This window comes from Paralichthys olivaceus, chromosome 9 (assembly GCF_024713975.1).
Source record: "Paralichthys olivaceus isolate ysfri-2021 chromosome 9, ASM2471397v2, whole genome shotgun sequence".
Taxonomy (NCBI): Eukaryota; Metazoa; Chordata; class Actinopteri; order Pleuronectiformes; family Paralichthyidae; genus Paralichthys; species Paralichthys olivaceus.
Genome location: NC_091101.1, coordinates 25,581,011 through 25,596,762, shown reverse-complemented (window position 1 = coordinate 25,596,762; position 15,752 = coordinate 25,581,011). Strand labels below are relative to the sequence as shown.

At 43.2% G+C, this 15,752-nt stretch overlaps 1 protein-coding gene across 2 annotated transcripts in view; it reads left to right on the top strand.

The window, feature by feature from the left end:
• The first annotated feature begins 555 nt into the window (after positions 1–555).
• The window catches only part of rxfp1 (relaxin family peptide receptor 1), a 43,288-nt gene continuing 28,091 nt past the window's right edge, over positions 556–15,752 (top strand). The window contains exons 1-2 of one of the 2 annotated variants that reach the window (XM_069531289.1): positions 556–859; positions 6,183–6,320. In XM_069531289.1, the coding sequence (XP_069387390.1) occupies positions 817–859; positions 6,183–6,320 (181 nt within the window). In that variant the 5' untranslated portion in view covers positions 556–816. The remainder of the gene's footprint in view (positions 860–6,182; positions 6,321–15,752) is intronic. The other variant, XM_069531288.1, reaches the window with a different exon arrangement.

Sequence of the window (15,752 nt, the reverse complement as noted above, 5' to 3'; positions counted from 1 at the left end):
TATTATTATGGAGAGACAGTCAAATGCATAGAGCAGAGGGAAATTACAGGGACGTGTCTCTTTTTAATATGAATGATTAAATACTATAAAGGGGCATATAGTCCATTATTAAACAAAAGCATTGACTGGTGCAGCTTTAAATCTTCAGCTAGAGATACTTTCTTCCATTTGCTTTCACAAAATCTGTAAAACAGGCAGATGGACAGAGGACAGAGACAGTGATGGAGGGAAACCCGAGATGAGCCAATAATCACATCTCAGGCTTGCGTGTCCCTTCACACACATAAATAAACATCACCTGAGGATAAACCCTCACTGACAACATCATCGCTATTTATTTGCTAGTGGATTAAGAATGAATGGCAAGGAAGAAAATCCTCTCAGGTGATTCCGTGAGAAAAAAATCCAAGAGAGCTGGTTTTCAAAACTGCCAGGATAAAGGAGCCCTTGAACGCATCAGCGCTGTCACTCGGGGATCGCACCCCTCCCTCTGTGCGCGCTCCACCTGTGCCGCCGCCGCCTCTCTTCATGCGTCACGATGGCAGCTGCTTCTTTTAGACCTGTTCCCTGCGTCGCCCCGCACACAGCGTCCGAACCTGCGCGGCGGCCACAGGTCCTCTCCTCCTCCCGCAGCCGCGTGCTCCCTCTCCCCGCAGCGTCCACGCACCAGGAAGACGCGAGCAAACTTTTGGAGACCATTTTTACGCACGGGTTCCCCAAAACTGGAAAACTAGAGAATACATCTGCTTTCCTCTCTGCACCACCACCATCACCGTTCACCCGAGCGGGTCTCCCCTCAAACATCCAGAAGGTACCATGCGAGTTTACGTGGCTGTGATCCTCGCGTACGGAGTGTCAGGTGAGTTCAGCAACTTCTCCCCTTTTTTTCCTCCCCGCATTTGTGATGTGCATCAAATTTCCGAAGAAGCCTTGAGATGATTTCAAACCAGCAGACCCGTGAAATCTGCAGAGAGGCTGAGAGATATTAGGGATAGTGTCTGCATAGTGTCTGTATATCAGGAGGAAATGTGTCTGCACAGTAAATCCAGTGTGACGGTATGGAAATGCATCAGGGAGCCACAGTGGGGCTTCATGAGGAAACACTTGAGTCACCTACAAGGATAGTGTCTGATTAGAAATAAAAAATAGTGAGTTGGTTCTCCTCCTGTCTTCTGTTGTGTAACTGTCCAGAGGCTGTTGTGCATCTGGTCCTGAGGTATGAAGTCTGTGTGAAGCCTGAAGGATCCACACAGAAGGACATCTGTGCCAATGATGAGATGGCTTTAACTGACAACACATTTCTTGTAGTTCATAGATGAGAGGAACTTTCATCGTGTGTCCATTGACCAGAAATTGTTTAGAGAATCTGAATCTGGACACCGACGTGTGCCTCGAAAATCCCAAGGGAATTGAATTCTTTAATTTGGCTGCAGATCGATCGATAGTGCATTTCTCAAGCTCCAGATTTCGGTATGAAATGACGTCGAGTTTGAGGCACATACACGGGAATCTTGTATATTTGTCGTTTTCTGACGTTCTGTAGCCGGAGCCTTGCATCTTCGATCTGAGGAGAACGTGTAAGTGTCTCCTCTGTGCCCTGGATCTCTCCAGCAGGCAGGAGGCAACTCATAAATGATGTCACAGTTTAACCGTGAACTGCCTCTGGTATTCTGCTTCCCTCTCGACAAAGAACTGGAGCATGAACACGCAAAGCGAACTTTACAGCGGCACAATTGCTTTTTTTTTAATCAGATATGCTGTGTTTTTATTCCATATTCCAACAGGAAACACTGATAACAGGTGGCAGAAACATAGTGAATATTTACGTCTGTTTTTATGGCAGCGAAGTCCAGGGGATGTTTCCCCCGTGGAGATAATGAAATGTTTGTTCCATTTTCCTTATTTTGATTATGGAGGCAGATAAGACCGAGTTATTTCCCCTCATGCATGTAAGTGTGTAAGCATCCATCAGCTGTGGTCTTTGCTTTGTGTCCAAGTGCAACTTTCGTCAACTACCTTTTTGTGAGTCTGTGCTGCACAGTGTTAGTCAGCATTAAAATGTCCACTACTGCGCAAAGTTTCTTTTACAGCCCTTTTCAATTTCTAGGCCGGGAGCGTTCTGGTGTCTTCTGTCCCTGAAGTGTCCAAACGTTAACTTAAAGCGTCTAAGGGACTGCAAAGTAATTGATGCCCTCGCCACAGCACCACTGCAGTATCCAGTCAAGTAACGGTGTTAAATTCTGCCTCTGGCTCTTGAAAGGACTTTATGCCTGTCTGGAATGGGCCCATTGTTTGCCTGTGGTGATGGTGGCTGCAGCTTTTCTTGAGAAACGCTCATAGAAACAACTTGACTCTGAAATTATTTACAGATTGCAATAACAGTTTAGGTTGGAAGTGAACTTAAACAGAAAATATAACAGAGCTGAATAATAACGTCGGGCGATGTGCGGTGCGATTTTTATTCAGCAGCAGATGACGAAACATTGAGAGAATGAGTTTTACAAATTGAAGCACATCCTCTGTGTTTATCATCCTGATATCTGATGCTGTGGGAAGACATTTCCATTTTCTTCGTTCACAAAGAACCACAGTGTTCTGATCCGTATCTAATATACTCCCACACTTTAATTATCAAGGGCAAGTAGGTACAGAGATAACTGGTGCTGAACAAATGTTAAAAAACAACTAACAGACTCCGTGTTAAACGAGTAAACAGGAGCAATGGGGCTGTTTTTCGGAGGTCTCGTAATGTCTCTCCGGTGCTTTTACTTTGTTTGTGCAGACCAGAAAAAAGACACTCCCTACATTTGGACGACTAGAGGTCAAGGTTTGTAGCCGCAGCTTGTTCTGTAGCTCTCACCTGTGGATGTGTTTGGGACGTGGCGCCGCCGTCAGTGCAACGCGCCAGTGACGGGTCCAAAATTAGCCTGAAATCCCCGCAGCTCTTCCTTGAAGCCCCGGGGACACGCATGCCAAGACTGATGTGAATGGGATGACGGTGATAGGGGAATCAAATCCGCATCATTGTCAGAAGATATTTATCGCTCGGCCGTTTAATGGTCTTCAAGGTTAAAGGTAGGAATCCATAACTGGTGGTCAAAGCGAACATTCACATTGCGCGGTGGTTAACAACGGATCTCGCTCCTCCGTCGTACAACACCAGCTGCACAACTAACGACCCAGATCACAGGGACGACAGCGACTCTCGTCACCCTCGTACCCAAGTGTGGAAACGTCTCCTGCAGTCAACTCTGACGATCCACAGTTGTCAGATTCATTTCCTGCTGAAAAGCTGAAGAGCCTCATTAGATGCAACTAACGACCTCTCTTTCCTTAAGAAAGAAGAAAACGCATCGTACTCAACTGTTGTTCCGTCTTTATTATTGCTCGCAGGAGTTTCCACAGGCTTTCGTGAGGACATGTCTCCATGTGTCATAGTTTTCTCCGACTTCATCGTGAAAATCTTGTTTTCGACATGTAATCACAGAGCGATCATTTGCAGTGATTAGGACCCTTTGACTGAAATGATTGGTGATGGTGTGTGTAGCTCTTGATAGGACGTCTGCCTCTAAAAGAACTTTCAGATTTGCCAGTAAATCACAAAGCTCGTACTCCAGGGGAAAGGTGATTTATTGGGCATCTGTTTTGGGGGAAAAGGACTTTTCTCAAACATCCTCCCATCTGGCTGCGAGGTAAATGTGCCACAGAGTTATTCATTAGTTCCTGTCAGGTGGGAATTAGACAATTAAGTGAAACCTCACCGTTTTATTGTGATGAATGTCTGAAGCAAAGGAAAAACAATGAATTATGACGACCTTTGTCTTTGCTTCGTCGTCTCGTTGACTGTTGGTGGATAAATGAAAATAAATGTAAATGAGTGACTCAGGCCTCTTTGCTTTATTTTAAAATACTGTACCGACGTCCTCATCGGTTTAGGAGATGTTAGTCAAGCAAGATAATAAATCTTCAGTTACACCCACACCCCATAGACAGTCGGTTAATTTGTTTGTTAAAGAAGATTATCTCCTGGATGGATGTGATTAGAGTCAGGAAAGAACCATTTACATTTTGGTGCAGATTCCAATCAGGGTGCAGATTCACCAATACCCCAGAGGATGATTCAAGTATCTGGATGGAAACCATCAGGTGCATTTGGGCTATTCTAGTTTAATGTGCACACAAATCGTCATCGGCTGAATCTTAGTTTCTCCCCAACATTGGTCACATCCCCATTCGGCCTGACGTCCTGATGAGATAAAACTTTGCTCCTGTGTTTTCTGCTACTGTGGAGTTCATGTGTTTTCCAGACGTTTGTTGACATCTGTGGACGTTTGTGCGGATGTGACTTAGTGTCGCAAGCTGTTGATGCTTTAGGGAGCGGAAGAGACATCGAGATAAGGCTCTCTGAACATCACAACCTCGTCCTGAGCTCTTTGCATATAAATGAGTGGGCGTCCTAGGTAACGATCCGGTCCGTTCACGCTGTGGTAATAAAAAAGTGATTAAAACTTGAATTTAAGTTTATGATCGATGAGGCTTCGAGGCGCAGCTGATAAAACGGCTCTTCTGGCTCATCATCAGCTGTTCACTCGGACAGGGGTCAGTGATCAGAAGGTATTACACTGTGCCGTTCATCACATGCAATCACCATGAGTCAGTTACTGCGGGCCGTCATGTCTGCACCATGCATAATGTATCCTCACTGCCGCTGAAGGTTCTTAATCTGATTGGTTTCTACTTCCGTAAATTACTGTTTTCGAAATAGTCGGTCGAGTGTTATTGATACTGAGGCATTGACTCTCAGAGCCAACATGTATTTATTGATTTATTCTTTCAGTCGGTTTGTATTGTTCCCCCCTCTGGTGGTTCAAGTTGCAATATTCTCAGTTTGCGTATCACTTATCTTCCATTTCCTGTCACGAAACGTCCTCCAAAGAAAAGTTATCATGGTTGATGCTGGAAATATCTCACTCTGGTGTTACATCACTGATGCTTGACCTGGATAATAAACTGCACCCGGGAAATGATGCACATTAGCAGCAAAGCAAAGAACTCGATATTTAAAGAGCACATTTGGTTCCAGGTGGAGGCTCGGCGTGCTGCACAGATTGTGAGCTGCCGTTAAAGTAGGAGCCACTGAACCAGGTGGTTAAAAAAAGTAAGACATTAAATAATAGGAGGATTTGGTTAAAAGTAAAATATGAATGAAATAGAATAAAAAACATTAAAAGAAGTAAAAGGAAAAACAGTTTTTTTGGATGTTACATTTGAAATCCTAATGCTCCAAAGGCTTTAGCAGGTAATGATCAAAGTTTTAGCACCCAGAGTTTTAGTGGGCCCAGGAACAAGATGTGCCATTGGGGAAATTTATAATATGATGAATTTGAATGTTTTTTTATGAAAATCCTCTAAACTGTCTTTGAGACATAGAGGAGATAAAATAAAAATATGATTTAACTCGGAAGAGCTGAAGTGCACGCAGGCAAAATTGAACAATCATATGATTGTATTCAGACGCAGGACAGTGAGTGTTTCTGGAGCCGGCAGGATGATGAGTAATCATTGAAAAAATGTTTTATGAAAGACGTTTATTAAAAAAAAAAACCCTGCAAGTCAAATAAAAAATGATTAAGAAAAACACTTGATCATCTTATCTGGCGTTATACTGAAGACTGACGTTCATAAAATCATACGAGGTTTATTAAGGATGATGCCAGAATTCTGTCAACTTTATCAGCTATTTGTAATAATTTGCATAATGATGGTAAATTTGATCAATCACACAAGTGTGAGACTTTGGTTGCAGTGACCCTGAAGCTGCTGCACCACCGCTGCTGCATAAAGAGCTGTTCACCTGTTCATCCAAAGTTTAGCTCGACGTACGTACGGAGAATCCTGAACTGGAGGATCAGCTGTTGTGCTGCTTTTCACTTACTCGTGAGTCCCAGCTGCTGCTGCCGCCGAGCGCTGGTTATTTCAACTTTCTTAATATTGAACATATGGTGCGTCCAAATTCAACACTGCACTTCCCCCGGGCCGTTTAAAAATACACGTGCCAAGTGTGGAGCGGAAAAGACGAGCGGGTCTTGAGAGATGCGAGTCACAGACATATCAGATCAAACTCTTGATTTGTTAAGAAACAGTGGCAGATTACATTCTTGGATTTCCTGCTTTGTTCACAGCGCTCAATGTCACGGAGGAGAAGGCGACATGCCCCCTTGGATATTTCCCCTGTGGCAACCTGACCATCTGCCTCCCTCAGCTCCTGCACTGCAACGGCATCGATGACTGTGGAAATCAAGCGGATGAGGAGAACTGCGGTGAGTCCGAGTGTCTCGTTGACTAGATGTTCTTAAGACCGTGTTCTGTTCCACCTCATGAATGCACTGTGACATACTGGCGGACACATACAAAATCTAAGTCTTCTGATTTCAAAGAGCAACATTACACTAAATCACCTTTTTCTAGGAAGTGAATTATACGTGCATTCACTTTATTATACTTTCACTAGACTCTGGTCCCGGAACCACCCTCAGAAATTCCCCCTGACTTCTGTCCATTCGTCAGACTCGTCCCTCTGGATGAATGATGGCTTCAGTCAACTGTTCTGTCCTCTAACTGCAGGTGGTTTAAAGTTAGAGTCACTTCGCTGCCCCTTGTATGAGCAGGAAAAAAACATTTTCCCTACAAATGTGATATTAGTGCATTGTAGGCCGACGACATTAAACTGCAGAAACCTTTATTCAGTTAATAAAGTTTTAAATTCCCTCTCAGCAGCACAGTCCTCTCGGACAGATAACAGCGAGCATGAACGTGACTCATCTGGTCTGGCACCGGCTCAGTCCGCCTCCGTTGCAAATTAACGACATCGTCAACTTATCTTATCTTAGAAAAGACACAATTTAAAAGTGTGAAGCGTGTTTGAAGGAATGCTCTTCTCTTTTTTTCTTGCACTCCTTTTGATAGGTAGACCTCCGACTGATGTGTAACTGACAGCTGGGGGAGGTGGAAATGTTTGTGCAGAAGCAGAGGGAGCCGGTGGTTCAGGTTCTTATTTTATTCGCATTTATAAATTTGAGTGTTGAGGGCGAACGTTAGACACTTTAAAGTGATGTGAGTGAGCGCGATTCTTATCCCCCATGCTGATCTGACTGTCACGACTTTCAACAGAGAAATACACTCACACATCTGTGAGGATCATTCTGAGCTTAGAAATTATGGAGCAAGGACATTTTGACTCGTCCTCACCGGGGCGAAGACTCAGTTTTAAGTTTGGGGCTAGAATTAGGTTCAGGAAGGGGCTGGCACCTGCGACATGCATGCACCCATTGGACGGTACCGGCTGTCAGTCTCACAGCATCCTCTTGCCGATGCTCACCGTGCTTTATGGTTTTTATTTGACTCTAAGTGGGACCATCATTTACATCAGCTTGAAGAAGATTCGAGACGAGAGACTGAGACATAAACTCCTGATGTTTACTGACGTTATCAATCAAGTGACATTTTATAGAAACTGATTTAAAACCCAGTGGAGTCGCCCTCTGCTGGTCAGAGGCTGCGTCTGTGGTTATATTGTTATAAATTCCTTTTATTGTTTTATCCTGAAACTCACATTTAAACGAGGAAACGGAAAAATCTACCGCCATGGCTCAGTTCTACTTCATGCTTGGGAGACATGATGAGATTTAGCTTTTTATTGAGTGTGGTGGATGATCTCGTGATTAGTGTGTAATACCAATAAAACACTTTAGGCACTCAGGAGGGATGAGTCCGACCCTCTGGAGGTGGCATCATTACTTCGCTTTCATCTGATCACTGAGAAAAGTTTCCTCCTCCAGAGGCTCGGAGTTGAAAATCCTACTTAGAGTATTCTAACTCGTACTCTCTGGCCACTGGGAGCATCTGGAAAATTCAAGCTGGGTACTTTGTGACTTTGAGACGTTGGTCGAGGTTTCCAGGCGTCACACTCTGCGAAGAGAGAAGAGAAATCCTCGAGTCCTATGCATCTGTTATCATCATCCCAGGCTCAGATGGCAGCTGAGATGCTGCAGATTTTTACTACGCCATGAAGCCGTCTGCTCCTGCAGCTGAGTAAAAATGATGCAGCCTCCAGAGGGTCAGTCTCACTCTTAGTGAACGCATACTTATCACGGAGACATGCACCATAATCCAGTGCAGGACAATGTCCCCGAGAAAGACTAATTATTAATTCATATTATTCAATTCGTTTGTTGTCTGCACTTGTTTTATCATTCAGATATGATTTTGATTTTGGTTCAGTACCATCATTGTGAGGACATCTTGACGTCGTGAGGACATTTTGGATGTCGTCACAGATTCAGCTCGTGACTCAGCACGTGCACAGTGGTCACTGCTAAACGTTGGCAGGTAGAAAGCAACTCATTCACTGGGGACGTAATAATACTTTCTCCCGTGGCTGAAGCAGCAGATGAGTCAGGACGTTGGAATAAGAAGCTGCAGTGGGCGAAGGAGAAAGCTCTTCAGCTCGCTACCTCCGATCCCCAAGGACACCTTAAAATAGGATTATAGCTCCTCAGAACTTGAAAGAGAAACAAGGGGCGAGGTCAGCGGACGTCATGGAAGTTACAATCCACTCATTACGCCGCAGTGACTCAGAACTTCTAACTGGTTTAATACATATACTGTGTTTATATTGGATTTATTATGTCTGCTTTTTAAATTTCTTAGTGTTTACTTTTACTGTTGTTTCTATTGTCGCCCTTCGCTGCTTTAAAACTGCTAATTCCCCCTCAGTGGGACGAATAATGGATTATCTAATCTTTTCTCTAGTCCAGGTATTAAATACATTTATAAAATAAAATGTGTTTAAGCAACTTCCAGATGTCATTGTTTCTCTGAGTGGGGCAGGACAGAACCATTTCAACCTCAAGTCCCTTGAGATGACGCGTGTTGTGATTTGGCACTTTACAAATTAAATTAAATTGAACATCAGTGCGATAATGATAACTACAGAAAATGAAATATTTGTTTGAAATACACTATAATATTTTATTCTGATCCGTGTCCCATCTGTTAACATGGAGGAGGCAGAGTTCATGTGCGATAGTGTCGTTATTGTAATTCTCCAAACTTTCTGTTGATAACGTGATCATATCGTTGTTGTGAATCCCTTCGGGCAAAATAATCGTTTAGTGGAAATCCGATACGGTGACAGCCTCAGTAAATAATGAATAAATATAAAGATTACGTGTCTGTCTTCGTCTCACTGGTCCCCTCTGACCTCATGTCCGCGGCCGACACACTGTGAGTCACCGTGGCGTCAGAGGTTTTCACAGCTCGGAGCCAAACCGACAGAGAGCGTCACCATAGGTCAAAGGGGCAGCGGCTGCTCAGGCACCGTGAACTTGACGTTAGGTTTGTCGGTGGAGTTTTGTCTCTTCAGAGTTTTGCTCGACAGGTTTCTAGTTTTTTTTTATTATTTACGGAGGGAGTTGGTGTTTCTGTCTGAGGGAATTTGTTTCCATCATCATGCTGGAAAAAACATTTCCTCCCCTCTGAAACTTTTACAACTCAGCGGTTATTCCTGACTTTAGCCCTGTTGCTTTCTGCCTCCAGCTGCTTCCTCTGCTGTGGCTGTTGCTTTGTGTCCGTCCCCGTTCTCTGGTTGTGTCTCCGCTTGCGTTGGCGCAACTGGTTGAGAAAGACGAGGTCGCTGTCGTGGGAATCGACGACTCATCGACCCCCAGAGGGCAGCAGGCGCCCGACTTTCAGAGAGACATCTGAAAATGGACAAATGGAAAAACAAAAGGCGAGAGCGTGACCGCAGGACACGACGCACAAACATCAAGAGATAAACGCATCAGACATCTAACGGCACACTGAAAGGGTTCGACCTGCTGTGACCGGGCCTCCCTCATGTACACAAAGCTTTTTCATCCTTTTAAAGTAGATTTTGTTTTCAGCAGAGACTTCAATAGCACGCTGATCCCTGAGACCTGAGGACTTTCTCTGCCATGTACATCATTATGTGGTCAAGACGCTTCAGGTTCTCTTCAACCTCTTGACTTCTATAAATCCCCGACAACAGCTGCAGGTATTACTGGTTACTGGTTTAATCCCCGCGTCAGGGGACCACGTGTTCAAACCGGTTTATGTATCGCGGAAAATGTGATTTAAAAATGTTTGTGAGTCGTTGTGCTTCTTCTGAACCTGTCAGCAGTATTTTAATTGGAACATTCTCCACACAAAGGACTGGAGCTCATCGTTGCGACGAGAGAATAAATATCACAGTTTTAATAAATCACATAAAAGACCCCGGCTAAACGCTCCGATGATAAACCAATACGAGCCGGGCAGACCGCCTGGGTGACTTTGAGTGACATTTGAAAAATGTCTGCTGAGTCATGTCTCCCTGTTGTGATGAGATTTCACACTGACTCGTCTTCTCCTCGTGGCCTTAAGAGAGTTTATGAAAGTTTAGTGAAAGCTGTCCTATATTTTTTTATGAAGCACATTTATTTTCGAGACACTTCTTCGAGCCCGGCTTCTGTTACACATCGAGCTTCATGCGAGCGTGTGACCAGTTTTGATTGATGCATTTCACTCCCAACCCTTTGCGCTTTTTTTTTTTTTTTTTTTTTTTTTCATTTCTCCTCCTTCATTTGTGCCTTTTTCAAAAAATATTGTTCTGTTTGTGATGAATGTTGGTCGAGGCTTTATAATGAAAATATCTGTTTCTGGAAGAAATAATACAGGAGCCCCACAACAAAGTAATGGAAACACAGTGAAAGGCCCCAAATAAATTGATTCAGGATTTTGAAAAGCTGAATTAATCATCAAAGTCCGACGAGTGCTGAATGACAGACGCATGTATGAGGCCCTGTGGGTTAACGTGACATTTAGCTTTAATGTGTATTTTCATGTGCTCTGACTTTTCACCGTATTGTCTCATATCGATTTCTGTATTTCAAACTTTCTACTGAAATCCGGGCTGCAGATTTCTTACATTGTGATCTAACAATGTCTGCATCAGCTGCTTATCAGAGTTTGGGGGACATGAAGATGAAGTGTTGTTTCCATCCAGCGAGAAGCACTTCACATGTTCGTCTGAAGTGCACTTCTGGTTTTCTGCTGCGACGCAGAGAGTGGGGGAAAAAATAATGTTTGAAAAATGTTGAAATCAGAAGCTGTGAGGAGGACGGATCTTGATCTTGTTGCTGCAAAGGCTCCGGGTTTTATCACAGCAAACACTTTGTTCTGTTTAACTGTCCCATAAAGACAGATATTGATCCCCTGTCCACTCACCGCTGCTGTCAACAAGACATATGTGCACTATAATATACCACCAGAGACAAAGGACCAGTGTTTTCATCCAGAATAGCTCATTATAGCATCAGAGGATATAAATAGTATCAGTATGGATGGTAAAACTTTATTTGAGGCATGAACGACTTCATTATCATCGACTTTAGGTGATTAATTCAGCAAACCACCTTAAGGAGCCACTTACGTTACCCGTGTTATCCATATATGTTTCAGTCTGGGAGGCATTTTCTAGTATTCCGACACACAATTCCAGTTACCTCGATATAAATGTGTGATTCCTCATCAAACACCAGAAGTTTAAATAATATTACATATTGAAGACGCGACTGTCGGTGCTCAGTTATGAAGTGTGTGTTTGTGAGAACATTACAAAACATGAAAACAGCTAATGATGCAAACACAGACAGCCTGCGCGTGACTTTCATTACGGAATCATTAACCAAGCTGAGGAACTGTGCAGTGTGTCATTGCACTTATTGCGTAGATGCTCATACAGTCGGTCTCTGCGTGATCGAATGTTGTTGTTGTTGTTGTGGCGCCGGATGAAAAGTGCACCGATGGAAAATGAAGCATCCTGAATCAACGTGACACTTGAACAATGTGAGTTTTCATGTTAATTGGTTAATTGAATAGTTTGTTTGTGCTTCATAAGATTGATTTTATGCATTTCCTCCATAAAATATTCACGATGAGAAGCTCAGCTTGTTCTATATATCAGAATAAATGATGCAGACAGGATGTGCAGTTATGTTTGCATTTTCTTTTTTAATTTATATTTATTTATACCAAATCATTGTGATGTTGGTCGATGTAGTTTATTGACATCGGCCCCAAAAATCCCAGCGATTGTGCTCTCCAGCCACTTTCAGATGAATAATTAATAGTCATCGTGTCTTAAACTTAATTTAAAAATCACAATCGGTTTCCTTTCGGTCAAGCCAAGTTCATTTTACTGATATTTCGTGAAAAGCATGAATTTGTGTCCACAGTCCGAACAACAAAAGAGCCTCTTCTCAATTCCGAGAAGGAGATAATAAAGTAAAACCAAATATTCAGATCTGATTAGCATCTGAAATGCATCCAGAGTACGTTTAGAAAGACGGCCTTATTTTATCCACATAAACATTTCTATTCCTCTCCGATCTCATTAAACAACTGCTGTGCTGAATAGACACTCTAAGATAAACAGGGATAATGCAACACGTTGCTGCAAAAGCAATTTCAGACCGACAGGCTTATTAAATCAAACCTCTCACCTCTTTGCTTGTGTGTGTGTGTGAGAAAAGCACACGGCCAACAACACAATACAACAAGTTCACAAATCATCTTTACCACCAGTCACCAGCGTCTCCACTTAGACACAAACAAGACAAATGGGTTGCTGCCTGAATTTCTCACGTGTCTGGTTAGATGCACAATCACACCGGAAAGCACCTGTTTATTATGTCGCTCATCTCGCTGAGCAGGAGTTACTTCATTTGGGGCCGTCCCTCCTCACTCAGATATATTTTCCTGGTCCAAGGATCCAACTGCAATCCCTGAAGTCACGAGCCTCCTTTTTTAAACTCACCATTTATTTATTTTCTCAGCTTCTTTACTGCTCAGCACTCACGACTGTGGCGTTGCATCTTTATAGATTTCCACATGTTGGCATGTCAAGTCCTTTTTCCTCTAAGTTTTTCTGCTTGTTCCAAACTAGAGATGTTCTAATTCTCAGCCAGTGAGCAGATGTATGGGGAAATGTCTTGTGGGCATTTTTTCATGGAAATCCACTCAGTGGTTTTCCTGTAATCCTGCTGACAAACACACAAACGAGCCAACTCATAAACAAAACCTGGGACGGGGACAAACACAAAACGTCCTTGGCGCAGATAATTCATTCTCTTCTGCTCCTAGAGAATCCATGAAATGTAAGAGAAACAGCCCATTCACATTTCAAGCCTTGATTACTCTGAAATGAAAATTGAAGGACTTCAATAGAGGAAATTGTAATGAGGTTGGATCCATTCACAGCTCAACACTCACAAGATATTCCTCCTGCAGTAATGACAGTCTGTGTGTTATTGAATATACGCTCATACAATAGAGCATTGAGAAGACTGTTGGAGGTGTCTTGGATTATTAACGATGCATGTGCTTCTACTGGCCCCTGGCAAACAAGAATTGTTCCGATCTTCCGCACCGAGTTACGTTCTCTGTGGCTCGCGCCTGCTACACAGCCCCGTGCAGGGGAAACAAACCTCTGCCCAATTAAACTTGATGGATACATCATCTCCTTGTGCTTTAGCTGTGCCTTCACAACCACAACACTCCTCTGGATGCTGTAAATCTTTAAGAGCAAGCAATTATGATAAGGAACAGTGACACGCTGCAGTGAAGGAGCAGTTGTTAGAACAACCCCTGGGACACGTAGTCCCCGTTCAAAACTAAATAGTACAAGGTCACATTTCAGATGCGATCACTCTGGGATTTAGTAGCTGTGTGAACGGAAATGAGTCCTGAGCCACAATGAAGACGCAATTAACTGAAAATGAAATCAATGAAGGTGATTTTATACTTCAAGACCCGTTTTCTCTTTTGTAGAGCAACAATGGACACGTCTTAATTCTCGAACCGGATAAAATCTAAAAGCCCCATCACTTGGAATTACACGTGTATATCTGCGCTCCAGCTTGGCTGCGTTCTGTGCGCTCGGAAGTTTTTGTGTTAGAATCCTGTCAAATGTCCCCGAACAATAGAATAACAGGAGGAGGTGTGGTTAGCTCTACTTCAGGGCGTCCCGTGTGGGCGGTTACTCTGAAAGGAAACGACGTCTCCAACATGCAGCAGCAAAGTCAAGGACCTCAAGTACGTTTTTTATTTTTTATTTTAAAAGTTTCATTACTGGATTCAACTTTTGAGTTGAGTGACGTCGTTTCCCTTCTGAGTAACCGCCCACACGGGACGCCCTGAAGTAAAGCGAACGCGCCCGCGACGAGGCAGGGATCATATATCGTCCATTTCATCGGTCGACCAGTGGTCAACACGACGCCTGGTATTCTGTTGGTTGGGGACTTTTGACAGGGTTCTAACACAAACAATTCCAAGCGCACAGGAGAAATCCAAGAGCAGACGATTCACGAGCGCACAGAACGCAGCCAAGTGCAAACAGGAGCTATCTGAGTGCAAGGGCAAGGTTTTGATGAAAAGCGAAGCACATTCCGAACTTAAATTCAACGAGTCATGCGCTTGAACTCAAAGACAACGCTCTTGATAAAAGATAGGGGGGGAAAAAACTCCATATATAGGCGATTAAAATAAAAACCGGCGGGGGCTCCGGGTCGTGATTGAAATTCATGACGGGCGTCTGTCTGTATAATGCAGCGTAATGTAGGTCACACCTTGTTTCAGGTCGTCTTGTGATGGATCTGGAGGGGCTTCAGTTGAAAACAAAGTGCCCCCCCCCCCCCCACGTACAAGCCCATCTTCTTCAAGTCACTGACAGATGGTTGAGTGGGGGGTCTGCTCTCAGAACGGCGTTTTAATCTTTTTTTTTTTCTTCTTATCTATCAGTCCTGCATCTGCAAGCATGTCATGCATCTCTTTTGAATTTGACTACAAACAGTGTGCGGGCTCCATCACAGACTGTCCCTCTCCCTCTGTCTTGTTTTCTATCAGTGTGGCTGTGGATCTCAATGATGCCACAGTTTGTTCACTTTTCCATTATTGCCCTTTTTGTGGGTTTTTTTCATGTATTTATATCGTCACAATAACACAGACGAGTCCCCTATGAAGTTCAAAGTGACTCAGTGGAATTCTGATCATATCACATCACATCTCTGGTTTCCTTCCTCTCTAATTAGACTTGTGATGGAAAATATTATGAACAGAATATAATACAGTAATGGACTGGGGTGCCAACAGTGATTAATTATAAAAGATTAATTTCGTCTTGGATGTGGGAAGTTATTAGAAGTGTTGGGTCGAAAACTTTTTAAACTTCACAGATATAAAAACACAAAAAGAGCAAAGTAAAAAGTTTATCATATTTTCATACTTCTGCTTTTTTCTGACGCAAATGACCGTCAGCTGAACCCCTCAGCTAAAGGTCTGCTTCTTCATCTAGAACAAGACTAATAAAGTCCATAAATGAACGCAGGGTTTGAAGTAAATGAGAATCTAATTTATTTTCAGGTCGTCCTGCTCTCTCCATAGTTGTGCTGTCACCTGCAACTTATCAAGCAGCAGCAGGATCCATTATCAGAGCAGTTTTCATTACAGCTTTCATCAGAGCAACTTTGTCACGGAGACAAATCTTAAATTAAGAGACATTAATGACAACGCTAGTCAATAAAAAAAATCATTATTAGATGCATAGAGCTGTCACATAATGATTTTACAAGAAGTAATCATCAACGTCTGGGTTGCGAACCTTTTTCCTGCTGAGGGCCATTTCCATTTTGTCC